Source organism: Drosophila elegans, unplaced genomic scaffold (assembly GCF_018152505.1).
Source record: "Drosophila elegans isolate 14027-0461.03 unplaced genomic scaffold, ASM1815250v1 contig_476, whole genome shotgun sequence".
NCBI classification, from domain to species: domain Eukaryota; kingdom Metazoa; phylum Arthropoda; class Insecta; order Diptera; family Drosophilidae; genus Drosophila; species Drosophila elegans.
Genome location: NW_024545863.1, coordinates 14,968,230 through 14,986,102, shown reverse-complemented (window position 1 = coordinate 14,986,102; position 17,873 = coordinate 14,968,230). Strand labels below are relative to the sequence as shown.

The 17,873-nt window shown below is 37.3% G+C and overlaps 1 protein-coding gene across 1 annotated transcript; it reads right to left on the bottom strand.

Annotated features, from left to right (window-relative positions):
* Positions 1-13,390: 13,390 nt before the first annotated feature.
* On the bottom strand, positions 13,391-14,225 carry LOC108150084 (60S ribosomal protein L10a-2). The gene has a single exon (XM_017278051.1). It carries the CDS (start codon positions 14,114-14,116, stop codon positions 13,466-13,468), a length of 651 nt encoding a protein of 216 aa, XP_017133540.1. The 5' UTR covers positions 14,117-14,225; the 3' UTR covers positions 13,391-13,465.
* Positions 14,226-17,873: the final 3,648 nt, after the last annotated feature.

Below are 17,873 nucleotides of genomic sequence, written 5' to 3'. Positions count from 1 at the left end.
CCTGCGCCAATTGCACCGATGGAATGCGGTCTAGCATTTTGGGTTTCGAGTTGGATTAGTAGTTGGAAGTTGGATTTTGGGAGCAAAGGCATGACGAATCCATCAAACATATGGCCACCAGTTTGATGGCTAGACTAAAATTGCAGCTGGTAATCAGCCAATGAGATTTTGGCGAAAATAATTCTATTAAATCCATGTTACGTGAGCGCGAATATTGGCAGACCTTAACGAGATGGTTTAGAGTTGATGTTGATGAAATGGAAATGGAAAAGGCTTTTTGTTTAACATTTTCCCTATTAGCATAATAGTAAATATGTGATCATAATAGTAAATATGTTAATTTTGTTGGTAATCAATTTCTGGTAATTTAGTTTTTGTTATTACAAGAAAGCGGTTTCACATATCTTTTTCTGCTCTTTTCCTGGAGATTATTTGTGTGTCACGTGATAAAAATCTATATGTTAATGCAAACAGCAAGGGGTCCTCAGTCAGAGTACCTTCATCACTCAGTCGGTCAATTGGGACGACCCAGAGAAAAAACCCTGCTGACATATATGGATGTAGGCTTGTCGATAGCTGACGGCCCTGCTGCAGTTTATGGCTGTAATACATTTTGCGCGGGCACTTCTTTCGCCCCAGATTGACTTTCACTCTGTTCGTTTCGCTTTAGCATTCTCAGTTATTTGCGTCTTTTTTGTCCGAAAAGTTATTGAATTGTTACAGCAGCCGATTGTGATAAATCAATGACAAGGTGGTCGGCAAAATCCGAGCGTTAATAAATGGCTGAGTTCCGTGCGGTTTATTTAATTTGCCATAAATACGTATGCTCTTGAGATTCTCCCATAAAGTCCATCACTCAGCATATTGATTCGGACCAGGCCATTGCTTAATTAAGGCCAAGCTGTGGGCTTCTCCGATTTCCATCTGCATTCACCAAAAAAACACAATCTGCCCACAACGAAAGTATTTTATTAGATTTCTCGACCAGCTGAGCAGCCTGAAGATAATCAGCATTAAAATATATGTGGATGAAATAAAATTGTTTTCATATACAGTTGTAGTAAAAATAATAGCAATGGAATTTTTATGAAAGGTGTATCACTTCAGTGAAATAATAAAAAGAATAGAATTTTGTATAAAAAAATACAAATACAAATAGAATAACGTAATATTTATTATAGATAAAAATTAATAAAAAAAGAGGTTTAAGCTTTAATTAATTATTTATTTATAGTCTGTTAAATAAAAATCTCCAAAGTGGTCCACCCAATTTTTGAAGGTTCGATATGTCTAACCAATCAAAAGTTATTAAATAAAAAGTAGGTGCAACTTATTTACTCATTTAATTACCTTAAAATTATATTAATAAATAATGGCCAAATAATGATAAAATATTTAGAAACACGTACTTGTTGGCCAGTGAATTTGGAGTCTGTTTCTTTTTTAAATCCCTACAGTATGTATTAACTTAGTTGTTAATTAGCGCAGTTCTATTTTTTTGAAAACAGCTGTATAAAAGCTGGGTCTTAATGCACCATGGAAACTGCAACGTTCAACTCGTATTGGTTTAAGTGCCCGTCTGTGGGTATGTGTGCATAAATACAAAGGCCTGTCCAGTTGCTTGTGTGTGTACAGACATTTATTACGGTCCATAATCCGCAAAGTCTTATGCGTGTCTGTTCTATCTCCCTTGAACCCATGAACCCCTGCGAATGTGCACCGCCCACAAATGGAACTATAATTAAATTAAAAGTTTTACCAGCAGTTGCAACCAGCAAAGAATGGGGGAAAAAGTGTAGCCAGGGACCAAAGAAGTTCCTTCTCGAATTAAAATGAAATTATACAGCACAGACCGCAACAGCACACACTTAAAGAACTTAATACGCTTTGTAGCGGTCATTGGCCCAACACGTCGTATACTTAGCGCGCTAAGCTGTTTTCCGGATTAGCCGCCGATTTGTTTAAGTGCTTCGCAAGCTAACAGGGGAATCCAACACAAAAAGAGAACATTGTGCATCAACTTCGGTAAACTAGTGTTAAACATTTTATTGTACTTTAATTAATTGTCAACGTTAAAAAAATATATATATAACCTTTCAAATTGGAATAAAACGAATTTATCATTATTTTGTTTGTCAGTTTAATATCCTTTTCTTTTGCACAAATTAATTTTTGTTTTTAAATTAGAAAGCTATAATTTTACAAGCGCTTAGCTCTGAGCGGACAGCAGATTCTACTTCTTCTTGATCCTCCCTTAGCTTCGGCGGCGTGGCAAAGCGGATTATGCAGGCAACAATAGGAACAAAAAAAGAGACTGGAACGAAATGAGGCGGTATTTACTTGACCAGGCCAGCGCTTGTTTCTTTTCCTGGTTTTCTAGTGTGTTCGCTAGCAATAGTAGTGGCATTGAAACCCTCTTTTAGAATTAGTTCCATGGATTTCGATGCAATTGGTGTAAGCTTACATTTACAATAAACAAAACCCCTATTCGAGAAATATTTTTTTGTTAAATACTAAAAACATTAAAAATTCAAATTTTTAATTATTATTTAATAAACTCTAGTTTTAAGAATATGCACTCATTCTACTGTTCGGTTGGATTGGAATGGTATATTTGACACCACTGAATATCAAACAAGACTCTAATGTTAAAAAAAGCCAGTATTAGACAAGAAAGTTTACCCTCTACACAGATGCACAATTTTGGTTTTCTATGCTGTACAGTTATTTTTTTCCCGAATACGGGTCAGTTTTAAGCTGGGGGCAAGTGCTCTTTATGTTCTTCCTCAGCTTTTCCTTGCTGTAGTTAGATTTAGAGATACTGATACGAGACTACAGCCCAAGTGTGCGGCTATAAATACATATGTTTTAATTTCCGCACTTTTGGGTCAGTCCTGGGAGCCCGAGCTTCCACATCTCCCCTGCATCGCTTTCGATTCACCAGCCATGTCGGAATGAGGCTCGGATTAAAGGCAAATGCGGATGTGAATGTTGCGTGTTTCCGTTTTATTCCCCAACCTCCTCTTTCTTCTTCTTGTACCTCTTGTTTGTATTTATGAGCATACCCATGCACACAAACAGCAACAAATTTATGCACTGGCAAAAAATGGTTGCTTAAAGATATTTCAAACAGACTTTATTAGTTATTAAACATGGCAATTTATAATTAAACTACAATTAGAAATTGAGACTCCTTTAAATACAAGTAATGTGAAAAATAAATATTGTTGTTACTATTGTGAATGTGAATACAGAATTGAAGATTATAACTTATCTTGCGGTTTTTTTCAGTGTCCCTACTTCTGTAAGGGACAACCCAGACTGGCCGCTCGCATCCGTTGCAAGTTTTTATTTTTTTCGATTTCGTGTTTATGTTTTTGTGCGCACTTCAACGGCATGAATGTCCAATAACACACACCCTCGCACACACACGGCCACTTTCATAAACATAATCATGTGGCATACGACAACGGCAACCCGAATAACATCCATCGATCCTTCCTTTCTGCCTCTCATTTCTTTTCAGCTGCTCGCCTCGGAAAACTCGGTTAAATGACTCATGAAATTGCCGCTGCGACCCATTTTGGCTCTGTATTAGTACCGCTGTAAGTGTGTGCGTTTGCGTGTCTGCGTGTGTGTTAGTTTCAAGTGCTCGTTTATGGCAAAGCAATATTGTTTGCTCCTGCTGCCGTTCGGTTAATAATTTAGGCTTAAACACATACAAGCTACTACCCGGCATATTGCGTATACGCCGTGCTGGACATTTTGCCAAACTGTTGACACGTGCAAACACGGGCGCACTGACAGATTGGCATTACATAAAGCTACATAAGAAGAAAATATTTTAACGAACCGTAAATAAACATCATGTTAAAATATAATAAACTTTTAAATTAAATAATTTTTCTAGCAATTTATTAATACTTTAATTTTTGACAATCCACACTTTCAACTTTGTTAACTTTCTAAATTAAATTATAAAGGTATAGCTTAGTGGCGGATCAAGGATTTGTGGGGTTTTTAAAACAATTTTTTTGTTTTTCTATAGTTAAAAGTCTCAAGATCTGAGGTTAAGGTAATAAGGAATAATATATTTAAGAATGATAATTAGGTACCTTATTTGTTAAATTTTTGTTAAACCAAGTAATTTATGTATGAACATTTAATTACTTACTTATGTGCTCAATCTTTACTCCTAATTTTTTTGCGTGCGAAAGCGACTGCCTAAAGTAGCCGCAAAGCCAATTGTCGAAAGCAGAGGCGGCTGGCAATTTCGGGGGAGTGGCAAATAAATCAAAGCGCGTTGCCAGAAACCGAGTGCAAGAGGTGCGGGCGTGTTAAGTGGGCTCAAGACAGGGTTGATTGAGCGCGAACTTTGTGTAAGTGCGTGGCTGCTAAAATGGGAGGGCAAGCGGTTGCAGGTGGAAGTTTACCTGGCCTTGTGCGCTGCCGAAAGCTCCTTTTGCCTGTTTAAGCCACTTAAATGTAAATACAATTCTGTCAAACACAAAATAATTTCAGCTGAGCACAATGAGCATATTTTATAGAACGAAAGTCACAGGTAATTCGGTACAGCGGGAAACTTTTTAATGAAATTCAAATTGTGACACACGTTTATTGCAAATATTAAATGCAAACTTTTTATAAAAACAATTATTTAAATTTACTTCACTTATGTTCAAGGTATATTATAAAATTTGACGGTTGAGTAACACATATTAAGTTTGGTTTTGGCGATTTAACTAATACAGCTTGACCTTATTTTTTTGTTGAAAGTTAAAATAAAAATTTAAGGGGTAATATGTTAATTTTCTGTTAAATACATTCATTGTTTTTCGCCTATTTAAAGTTAAATTAAGGAAATACTAACATTCCTTTCAATAAATGTATTAAAACATATGCTACAGGTATCCAAAATCAACATATAAAGAGTAAAGGTTGGTCATTTTTTCTAATACAGTTGTGTAGACTTTTCGTTAAGTTGTCGGTCCTTTCTGTTTGGTACATGCCACAAACTGAGTCATAAACTATGCTCACCCCTCGGCAATCATCCTTCAAATCCTTTATCAGAGGCTTCACCACACGAATGCTGGTCATATACGCACACTCACCAAGATAAGACATAGGGAAAATTAAGGGGGAATAGGGGAAAGCGAAAAGTGGACCGCAGGCTGACTATATTTGCCTACAATGTGGTGCCATCAAATTACCGGTCTCATTTTCTATGCAGAGTCTATTATGGCCAAAAAATGTTGCCAGGCCAAAAATGCGACAAAAACTGGCGCTAAATTTCACACTGACACACGCACCCAACCAAAACATGAGAGCCACGAAAAACGTAAAAAAAGGACAAGTACAAGGATGAGGAGCTGAAAGGAGGATAAAGGAAAAAAAGCATTTCATATGCGTCGGACACCGCAACCGCAAATATGCAAATTTGTGCCTCGGACAGGAAAGCTGAGAATCCTCAGCTCGGATGGAATGTTGAACTTTGAACCGAATCTGGGCTTGGCCAACGTTAATGCGTTGAATCTGACATCATCCTGGTCGAAACGAAAAAGAGCTTGCCAAAATGTGAACGTCCACGGGAAACAATGTTTTTATATTGTAATACTTTAGTACAGTGCTTTTTACGTCTTTACTTTACCCACAAACTAAAATATTTAAAATTTGATTTTAAAGTTCGCATATCGTTATAATATGGTATTAAAGTTAACACCTTGAATAAACATATTTCTCATAAAACATAAAAATAAATTTAGTGGGAATTTGAGTTTTTACAGTGTCTGGATCCCTTCTATAATACATTTTTTTATTTTTTGAATTTAAGTTGGCATCCGACATCCATTCTGCCGATGATGGGACTAGTCGAGAACCCATAAGAAGAGGAAGTCTATTTTCGGTGCCAAAGAAAGGGCGCTTTAAAAACCCATCAACGGACATCATTTTTGGTGACCAAAAGAGGAAAACTTAAATTAGTTTATTTATGCTTTGTTTGGGCGGGACTTTCTTCAATAATTTAGCGCAGCCAAAAGGAGCAAGATAACTTTGTGGTACAATTTTTGGACATTAAGTTTTCACTGATTGAGTTGGGCTCTCTGCAGCTTTGTTTGGCCAATCACATTTTTTCGGGACAACTTTCGCCTTAAAGTTGTCAGCGAGGATCTCTTCGAGTGTCTTACACCAAAGACAAAAGACAAGCAAACAGTGCGTAAAATGTTTGAGAAGAGCGAATTAATTATACTCAACTTCAGCCAGCTAAAGAAACCCTTTTCCGAGTGTGAGGGCGTGCCTTTTAATTGTGCCTTCGCATTTCCGCTTGCCTGGGCTTTTCCGGCAGAGGGGGCAACTGTGAAAAAAGTTGAGACGAAAATTTACTTAAGAATTTTCCAAGCAGCGCAATTTCAACTTTTCCACAGTTTCAAGCCAATAATGACTTAGTAATGATCTATTTGGCAGCACGAAATGAATATGTTGTAGACGAATCTTTATTAAATGCTTTTAATAATTCATTTTAAACTATGCTATGTACAGAAAATAAAAAACAAATTTTTTCAATGATTATTAACCAGTAGGTTTGTTATAATACAAACTGAAAGTAACTAAATATATAAATTTGCCCGATTTTTTAATTTAATAAGTCGTATATTTTCTGTTTAACTTAATTTAATTAAATTAAAAACACACACCCTTAGAAATGCCACTTTAAGATCAAACAAATCAATTTCCAATTTAAAAAAAATGCGTTAAGATGCTATAATTAATTTATCATTTTCAAGGGTATACCTCACACCGCCTCGGCGAAAAGAATAAATGAACTTGCCTTTTTCAATATTTTATTTTGTCATATTTTCGTGATGTTTAATTTGGCGCAAGCGATTAAATTTCATTGCTGTCGCAGGTTTTGTTTTTGCTGCTTTTTTATTTTTTAGGCGGAGGGCGACGCGTGGCCCGGCTTTCAAATCATAAAATCATCGCGCGTGAGGAGTTGTCGGTATAGCATCCTTCGGGGATTCCGGGCTGACTGACGTATCGCTCGACAGGGGGCTCATGGCCACCTGTAAATGTGTCTGAGATATGGCCCTGGCAAATGACAAATTAGCCACATCAATTACTGAAATTTATTTTGCCAGCCTTGTTTGCCTTGGCTCTGGGATTGACCTGCCGCTCCAACTACGTCCCTCTTGCTGCCTACAAACTCATTTTTTGTACCTTATTTGGGTTCCATTCGTTTTGACATACACATGCAGAAACTATGCGTTATTCGAAGAAGATTAATTATTTTTGGGAGGTTACATGAAAGAGAATTATAAAAAATGTAGATAGGCATGGGTGCCAAATATTTTCTTTCAGACAAATATATTAATATTCTTCATATTTTGCTATTGGTATTCGGCAAAGTTGTTTTTGATTTTGGTTATGCTTAGGTCTTATACAAAAGATTAACTTTATATGTTCAAATGGTTTTATTTTGTTTTTGTAAGAGTGTCTGTTCAGTTTTGTGGTCATGAAACGGAAACAGTCGAAAAAGGACCACGAAATGAGCATTTTTGGCATTGTCCTCTCCCTTTTTCACCATCGCCCCTTGTCTCTCATCCATCGTTTTGGTCAAGTGCTTGGGAGGGCAGGAGGTGGCTGGGGGTGGGCGGATGTGGGAGGGGCTGGGGAAAGGGGTCGACTGAACCAAATGAGTTTTATGATGAGCTGCTGCGGCTGCTGTTGATCTACGTTGGTTTTGTTTGTGTTCCACTAGCTGAAAATGCTTAGAAGGCAACATCAACTAACTAACTGTTTTGTCACACACACAAACTTATACCAACCAACCAACACACACACACACACACACACACACACACACACACACATACACATGTCTGGGTGTCTAGTGATAACTGAAAACAAAAGTTTTGCCCTGTGATTTATGTGCATTTCGGTTTAACTTTGGATTTAGCGTGAAATAGTTTAGGGATCCGCCATACGAAAGTGGGAAATGGGGCTTGTGGGTCCAGCAGCACTTCATAAACTCCTAATCATTATGAATGTTTAGGGTTAGCTATTTTAAGCTACAGAAAAAAAAATCTAGACTTAACCAAACTGTTGCAAACGAATAAATTGTAAATCGTGCACAGAGTTCGATCAAATGTTTCTAAGAATTTTAGGCTAAATACTAAGAAGATTTATAGGGTAATTAGTTAAATGGTGACCCCTTATCTTCAAAGATAGAGTAACAAAAGCCAAGATAAAACCAACATGATTGAAGGTGGAATAAATGAAAGGAATAACGCCCATTTTATGACGCAGTAAATACTCAATAAAATATTAATAAGCTCGTCAATTTTTATAAGCAACACTTTCCCGTAATTCCCGGAAACTGACATTCAATCATTAACTACATATCAGGCAGCCCCAATCAAAAGCAAAGTTGGGCTTCTATTTATATTTATCATTTGTATTCCGCCCCTTTTCCGGCACATTCACCATCAAGAACAACAGACCCAACCCACAGAGCTCCACCCCGAAAGAAACTCGTATCAGTGTCGCCATCGGAACGGCAAACCAATCAAACATCAAACAGTATTCCATCATTGTCAGCAGCAGCAGCTACTACGAGATTATGACTATATATTCGGAACAGAAGCAATGATGACCCGGAGATAGACGGAAAAATGGGGGGACGGAGGTGAAACATTTATGAGTTCATGTGACATTATGTTAAATATTCAAAGAGCAAATGTTGATGCATCCATTGGGGAACTGGCCATTGAATAATGGTCCCATTTGCAGCGGCGGAACTACAGTTTGTGCCTCATGAATTTCGTTGTCATTGGCCACCGATTCACTCTCCGTCCAAGCCTGACTCTACGGCCACTTCAAACAATGGCACCGCAATTTATGCCGCACAATTTGCAGTCCCCTACACTGAAAAAGAAGTTGCTCTTAAATATAGCATCTGGCTTTAAGAAGAGTAGGGAATTTGCCTTAAAATAGATGAAACTGCATTTAGTCTAAGTTCGTTGCCTTTTCAAAATCAGAAATTTAATTCTAGTATAACAACTTTATTTTTTTACCCTGTACTGCTCTATCTAAACCCACAAATTGCAGCAAGTTTTTCGATTTGCAAAACTATGTTCATGAGTTTTTGGATTGGCGAATGGGGAATGGCTGATTGCTCGATTGCTGAACTCAACTAGAGTGAAATCGCTTGTACATGCTTGTGTTATTGACGCACATCCATCAGACATTTATATATATTCGCCCACTTAAGTGCATTATATGTAATTTGGCGTGTGTGCTATGGATTTTGAGCAAGCTGGTGGAACATTGCTGGCTTATCTATGGAAAATATATATTTAAATCTCAATCGATTTCGATGTCTGGCGGAAAAGGATGAAGAGAGCAAGGGGAGCTGGTCTCTTTGGTCAACCCCTATCAACAAGTCTTCGGTCTAAAGCTCTTGAGCCACAAAATCCCTTGGTTTGGGTTTGCTTAAAGCGGGGAGGTGTTGTGTGCCGAGTTTTGTGTGTGTAGGGAGAATTTTAAATTGGGAAGCAGGACTCAAAATTTGCATTCAAATGAGACATCAGCATTGTCGTTGGTGTTTTTTTTAATGCAAATATTACGCAAAGTCGCTTTTGTTCGATCACAAGATGCAGACATGGGTAGCGCAGGGAGTTTACTTTTTTAAACAACAAAATTAGGAGATATACAATTATATTTTCAACGGGCTAAATTTGACCTTTTTGTAATGTTTTAAGTCTTACTGTACCCCTTTTAAGGAATAATCATTTTATAAAAGAGTTGTACTCCACAGTAAAACGTTGTCTTACCTTTCTTGAAAAACAATACGTCATTATTGTTTCCCTTGCTAAGCACTAGAAACATGAACAATTAAAACACCCCATTTGGTATTCTTTAATTTTCCATCTCAAGAACCATCCCTTTTGTAATTTGATGTATATATTTGAATTGATCCTGAAGTGCCATTCCACTTCCAATTTGAAGAAGGTGGATATTTATTTTTGATAACGGCTTGTGGCACTAATGATGTGTTCAAAATACTTTTACCTTCGACTGTTTTCCTATGGCAGCTAATTCAAGGAAAATTCTCTTTGATTAAATCCAAATTTGCATTTCTAGCGGCTCAATTTCACAATCACGTGATATATGTAATGGCCCTTTTACACATGCGAACCAGTCATAATTTAGGACACAAGTTTGCCCTTTGCAACCATGGCCTAAACAATTACCGAGGTCATGTCGCTGGCGTCTTAAATAAATTAGCTTTGGTTATTGGCCGGGCCAAGAGCATTCGACGGCCTCGAGTGCCGTTTGGCATAATAATATTGTGCGTGGCAGATTGAAACAAATACGGCAAAAACTTAATTATATTTTGTTTGTCAACTACGATGAGGGAGATTTTGTTCAAGAAGTGGCTAATACTGCAGCTTGTTTGCCAGGTCCAACAAATTGTATTTGGAATATCAAGTGAGTCGGATTGAATGCTTAGGATAGATTGACTGATAGAATTTGGTAATTTTTCGCTTCTTTTTTTTTACATAATTTTCTTCGACTTGGCACAGGCCATAAAAACCAAAGTAGTTCACTCAAAAAGCCATATTCTTAACCTAGGGACCATTACACACTTGCCAACTCACGCACTGCCAGAAACAAAAAATGGGAGATAGTCTGAAACCTTCCTTAACAATGCTCAATGTGTCAAGATTCCCCAAAGTGAAGTTGGGAAATGGGAAAGAAATCAGTTTACCCGTATTTTCTTTGGCTCGACTTTTGTTTTCGCTTGAGTTTTTGGGTTTTCCTGGGTCTGTGTTGCTGTATTTTTTCTGAAGCTTTCTCTCTTCACATCTTGTTTATTTGTGCTTACACTTATCAAAATATTTGGCGTACACATATTGTTTCGCCTGGCTGTCTGCATCAAGAATAAAGATATTGGAGTTGGGTCAACTGGAGAGTTCGGACCGTGACCCTTATGTTCACCCAACTCCCACTTTGTTTGCCCTGGGCCAACACAAAAACAAGAGTAGATAACAACTTACACAGAGGAAGTACGCGAATTGAGATGCTCTGAAAGCCATAGTAAAATTCAAAGAAGCGGAACTTTTATATTGTATGTATTTTGGGTAGGAAATGTGATATATATAAGAGTTTTTTGCAATGCTATGAAATAATTTAAGTCAAGTTATAATAGTGGGTTGAATGTATGTGAATGACATACAAATGTATAGTTCAAGAATGTAACTCTTAGTCAATTAACTCTTATCCCCAAATTAATACAATATATTTAAAAATTAAATGGTAAGGAAGCTAAAGCTACACTGAATTGTTTATATCGTATACTTAGGAAATTGCAGTACCCTTAACCAGGAACATTAATTCAGTACAGAGTAACAATAGAAATTAGATGGGAAGCGATACACACAAAATTATCTGCCATGCCACATTCTGTTGAATTTTTCAGCATGTGCGTGTGTGTGAGAGGGCCGTAACTTTCACTTTGTTGTCCGGGTTCAACCGCCCACTGACCTCCCGCCCAACGACCTTCCCCTGCCACAGATACCCCACTTTATTTGCCCAGTTTGCCGCTGCTTAAGTTACTTTTCCTTAACGCTTGAATTTCTTTTTGCCGCTTCCTTAGCCTTTTGGTTTTTCCTAAAGCTTCAGCTTGTGTCGTCGTTTGCCTTTTGCCGCCTTTTGGTTTTCCCCTTTGCTGTCGCCTGGTTTTTCCTTAGCTCAGCATCTGATTTTCTTTCGAGCATGTGTGCGTGATTTTTTGTTTCTTCGCAACGCTTTGTTTCTGTATTTCCTTCGTCTGTTATTTTCATAAATAAATTTGCATGTCAAATGACATTGTTTATGGAATTCCTATATGAAAGACATATATCACTTGGCCAGATGGAATTGTTGTGCCCTCATCAGTCGATGTTTCTGGGAGTGGGTGTGCGCATCACACGTTGTTGACATCTTTGTTAAAATATGTTTACAAGCTCAAATTAGTAATGGAGAGTTTGCCATCCGCTGTATGTGCGTACATATCTGTTTCTCTGACTTCGTCTGTCTGGCTGCCAAAGCTGACAAGCGAAATGAATTCGTAATTGAGTTTTCCGATATGAGTTTTCCATGAGTCTGAAGGCTGACGCAGCCGCTCATATTTAATTTGAATAAGATATTAGCCACTTCTTTTCAAGATGAGACATTTTTTCCATTACTTATTTCTCGCTGGGCATATAAAAAAAAGTTAATTTCAAAAGCTTAACCAATTATATCACATTTTGATATATTTATGTTATTTAACAAAAAAATACCAATAAAGTGGTTAAATAATTTAAGGGAATTATAAGCCAACTTATGTTATTGATTTTTTAAGATCTATCAGACAAAAACAAAATTGTTATATATTTCTTTTACTTTAAGTTACTTTAAAATGCGATACCCTAGTTTCTCGGTTTCCCGGTGGCGCCTCTTTGGCGGCGGTTTTCCCATCCGCATCAAAGTTTTCGCTCAGGCCGTAATTATTTCAGCGGTCTTATCGACGCAGCAACGAAACAGCCATAATTATTGAAAACAAGTCAAGCGCAGCACATTTGTTGCCTCTTTGCTGGATCCCCAATAAAAATGCCTTCCTGATTAGCGTGCTCAGCATGTGCCGTGAACTTGTCTTATCTTCCAGGCTCGATTCAGGCCCATCTCCGCCTACCCCAGAAAAAACTCGAGAAGAAATTTATAACATATCGTTGAGCTAACAAAGGGGATTGCTCATAAGCTAAATAAAGAGTGGGATGTGAGGCAAAAGAAATTATGTCACAGCTTACCGAGATTTTCTTGAGTAACTGGAAAGAAAAAAAGGATGAAGGGGGAGGGAGACTAGATAAATACAGAACGTATGTTGCTCTAAAAATATTTTTTAAGATTTACTTTCGATGATACACTATGGTCGGTACAAACAAGTGGCCCTTACGACATCAAGCAAAGTTTGTTACGCGCGGAGACCTCTTCCCCTGGGGTAATGGATAGTAAAATGGTCAGTAAAGAACGGACATACTAATTCAAAATATATACTAAAATAATAAACAAATAAATAATAAGATAATTAATAAGATAAGATTAATACTTTTAAAATGGGTAATGAGTCAGTAGTAAAAATGACATAGAGTTTATTATAGTCATTATAGAGTACTCTAAATGGTATAAGCAAATCATAGTTTGATCTACAATGTTTCTAAATAAGACGAATATAGTACCTAATGATACGATAATGAACTGATAAATGTAGGCGGCCCAGTAGCTCGGTACTCTTCACATTCCCGAGAGACGAGGTTTCTTTATACAAATCTTATAACAAATTTTAACCTTATTTCGAATCAAAGTCAAATCATAGATTTGCAATAGTTCGTCCTTTTATTTAACACTGATTAGTTTACACATATCTACTGTTTAGGTATACCGCCATCTAATACAGTCGATGTGAAACACCCATGGATGATTTTATATGAAGTGAACGCACATTCTGCCAGTTGTCCTTCAGCAGAGATACGAGAAAATTGACCGACATGCTTATGTTTTGGGTCAGTTCCTCTGCAGGCATGCCCACATGTCCAACATTAACGGAGATGCAAGCCATCTTTTTTATCAGTAATTTCTTGGTGGTTAGTATTTTGATTTTGGAAGACATTGATTCCATGTGGGTCAGAGGAGTAGGAAACTTGCCGGCGTTAGTAAGACCAGGACCCAGCAGACTTGTAATTTGTTTTATTATCGACTCGGAGACCAAGAAGGCATCGTAAGATTTGGCCACTTTCTTGACCAACTTCTGATCCTTGTTAAGTTTCTTGAGAGCTTCCACATCCAAGCTATCAACTCCAATACTCTTGGCCTGGTAACAATGCTTTTGATCTCCTAACACGCATACCTTTAATTGCGGAACTGCAAGGTGATGTAATAAAGCACTTCCATAAAAGCGCTTGCATTTTTCGGGATCATAGTCCTTAAGTCCAATCTGCAGCTCCATGGATTCAGGGCATTCGGTTTCCTTAGCCTGTGAGATCCGTATAATATTTTTTACTGCCGCATAAAGCGTGTCGCGAGAAATTTTCGACGTCATAATTTATATCTATGTTTTTAAAAATTTGGGGAGTTTGGGCCAACGTGCTGTTAGCAAAAATTTAATTTATTTTAAATATAAAAAGAATTTAAATAATGTAGACAGTTAAATGATGGATATGTTGAAAAAAAAGGTTCGACTTTGGTAGATTAATTTTAAGTATTTGCATTGAATAATTAAAAAACGTGCACTATATCAACAGAAAAGTTAAATAAAATTTAAATCCTATTTTAATCATATTATTTACTAATCGTTTTCAAACACTAATTAGTCAATTAATTATTGCTTCGTGGATGCTTTTAATCAAAATTAACTTATTTCATTAAGTCATAATTCGCTTGACAAAATTCTCTTGACGCAATTGCAAAGCCCTGTGCCATTTTGTTCCTAGGCTGTGCATAATTGATTGGCCAAAACTGAAATCGATTTACCGGCTTGAGGCTGCAGAGCATTTTGCCACCGGCCAAATTGGAATTTCCAAATGCCACACGACAGATGGCAATTGCCCGATGCCACTCGAAATTCAGCAGCTCAGCTGGTTGAGTTCAGCAGTTCAGGTCAGTTCAGTTCAGGTTAGCTGGTTTCGGTGCCCTGCGGATGGACTCACATCCGCCTAGTTTTGCGCTAATTAGGGGAGTGTTGCCGCCAGGTTTTCGGGACAGCATTTTCTGCAGCGTTGACATCATTTGTTGAGCTGGGCCAAACTGCAGCTCAGAATGCAGACTGGGCTTTCTGGCTTGTGCGTAATTATAAACGAAATTATAAGCTGCGGCCGTACATCGTGTGCAGCGGAGATTAAAGTGGAAATTGCAATTCTGGCTGCTGTCTGGTGTGATCAAGATCCCTGTAACGGGAGGATGTGCACGGACATCACGGCCACGATGAGGATTTGTTGCCTGCCAGTGCTAATTTACACATTTTGATTGCTCCCAACTGGCGAACGGAATCACCTTCTCGCACAATCCCCACTCAGCCGCCTTGTCGTCTTCGCTGATACCATTATGCGGCATTTTTCTACAGCTTAATGCATAATTTGCGTCCTGGGAATAACGACAGTCAGTGCCAGTAGAGCACTGAAAAAAATATTAATATTAAATTTAATTTCCCAAAAAATTTCTTAACGGAACAAATAAGTACAAAGCCTTGGTCAAATTATAGGTTATAATTTCTTAATATAAAGGTTAGTTTGAAAAAAAATTAAAAATCACTCAAAGGCGTTACTTAATTGAAAATAATAAAGCTTATAGTCTTTACGTAAAATGTTTCTTAACTATATTGATTTCGCAATAAAGTTATTAATAGTGTTAAATAATAAAACATTTCCAATATTGTTGTTAAAATAATTTTTAACAGTGTTGTTCCTTAAAGATATATATAAAATATAAATTGTTAAGCACAGAAATTTTTGAAAGCTCTTGAAACAATATCTTTTTAAGTAAACAAATTTGGTACCACTTCGACACACTTTACAGTGCAGAAGTTTCTTAGATGTTGAAGAAGATTTTCCGGGGTGGCGATGGTTGAGTTCCTTGGAAGTACTTACTGCCGTAAGATTATTTCACGTTGAGCTTCTTATTGGCGACATTTTCGGGATTTGACTCTGGCATGGCGCCTATTTTCTCGACTCAGGCTTTTCCTTCAGTAAGTGTTTATCAGGATGCTGCTACTATTTTCCGTGTTCCAATTGAAGCCAGGAAGTAGCTCACGGTGCTGGTACTATTACAGCTCATTAGGCTTATCGAGAACCATTTAATTTTTGAGTATATAAACTTTTATAAAATTAAATGTAGAGAGGTGATTGGTAAATTTGTTGACAACTATTCCAATATAAATATTGAAAGCCAATAAAAAATGTCATATACTTGATACTTTAATTTAGATTATGTTTCAGTGCAAAGTTGCTATTTTAAGGATATACCCAACTTTCAGGTTCTTCCCTCACGTCCAAAACGAAAGATTCCTGACTTTATTTGCTGTTCAATTGCCATAAGCACTGAGTGACCCTCCCACAAGCCATCTCACAACTCACAAATGTGAGTTGATCTGTAAATGCCGATACGTTCAATGGCCTTCCTTGACCATATCATATCAAATATATGTGTTTGTGCCAATATATACACCCCTGGCAAAAGACATTTCTGAAGTTTTTCGCATTTTTGCACTTTCAGGCCAAACCTTTTTCTAATAGCAAATGTCAATTTATTTGGGTTAGAGGAAAAAACTAATAAGCAAATACTTGGCATAATTTGGTCAGAAGCTTCAGGACTTTAACATGCCAGGGGACATGGACTTTCGGGCTCGGACCACTGACGTAATCAAATCGGCAATCAGTGAGATATACTCGTACGTATGCGCATCAATGTGCCCGAAGGGTTTGGCTTTCCTCCCATATCCTTCCTATATCATCCCTCCCTTTTTTGTCTCCCTATATCCTTCCATATACATTCGCATCCGATGGCAATGGCAAACAGTTTTCCCCAGGATGGGACACGCTGGGTGCCTTGCCTGCAGCTGATTCTTTTTTGAACTGTCCCTAACAGTGCGTAAATTGCCATTTTCAAATACATTTCAATCCGCACACATATATATGTTTGGATGTATATTCACAGATTTTTTCAGGAGTCAAAAAAAGTTTAAATACTCTTGCGGGCCAATTTATACTAGCAAAATGGCTGTTGAATCTTGCATTTGCATTGAAAATCGATAAAGGGAATTAGTTTTATGGCAGTTGAACTCGTGAATTGTAAATATAGATGATTTTATGTTTTCGGTTAATATGCATAAAAGAAATGTGAAGTAAATTTGTGGGTCTCAGTGACTGGTTTGCGTTTTTGTTTTCATACATACTTCTTATTTAATATAGTCACAAATTTATTTTGGCTTAAAATATTTACTGTCATCTCTTACTTTTTTAATTTTCGTAAATTTTTGGATAAGTTTTTGTATAATTTCTTAATAAATAATTTTTTATTTTTTCATTTTGACTAAGCGCACTGCAACGCTGTTAAACATTTATGAAAAACTTTATGATTATGCCTAGAATTTATTTTATAACCAATGCTGTTGTCCCTGGGATCAAGGCGATTTTTATTGCTTTTGGTGCCTGACCGCTTCCCAGTCAATCAACTTCGAATGGTGAATGTTGGATAGTCTCGCGTTACGCATACGCCGTGATATCCCGTTGTTGTAATGCGAGTGCCAAACAAAAACTTCAATTGTCAACTGCCGGCGCCTGATTCACGCTTTTTGTTTGCAGCTGCCATTGCTGTCGTGTTGCGCTGTTATTGCTCTGTCATTTTATCGTCAGCGGAGACTGCCTTTGATCTCGGCACGCGCCCCGAACTATGCAAAGCATTTTTGCCTCAGGTCACACGCACGTGCCTGAAATGTCGGCGGCGCTTTTCACATCCACACGAGACCATGTGTGTGGATGTGAAAAGTATAGCATACTTTCGAACCACTACATACCAGAGTTGGTAGAGGAAGGTCCGCAAATGATAATGAAATTTTTGCTGTTGGTCGATGTGCATAATATTTCAGGGAATACCTTTATTCTTGCGTTTTCTTAGTGCTGGAACCAATATTAAAAGAAATAAGCGAGACCCTATTCCCGTAACAAGAAAATCAATTTAAAAATTTCAAAACCATTTTTAAACTATTTCCAATTTCTAGAAAATAAAAATACCAAGTTTGCTGGACTGACTACTAAATTGGTTGAAAACTTTGTTTTATAAAAAGTGTTTTGGTGAATTTTCGT

Excerpts from the sequence above, each read along its gene's own strand:
- LOC108150084 (XM_017278051.1), bottom strand. The coding sequence starts at position 14,116 with ATGACGTCGAAAATTTCTCGCGACACGCTTTATGCGGCAGTAAAAAAT.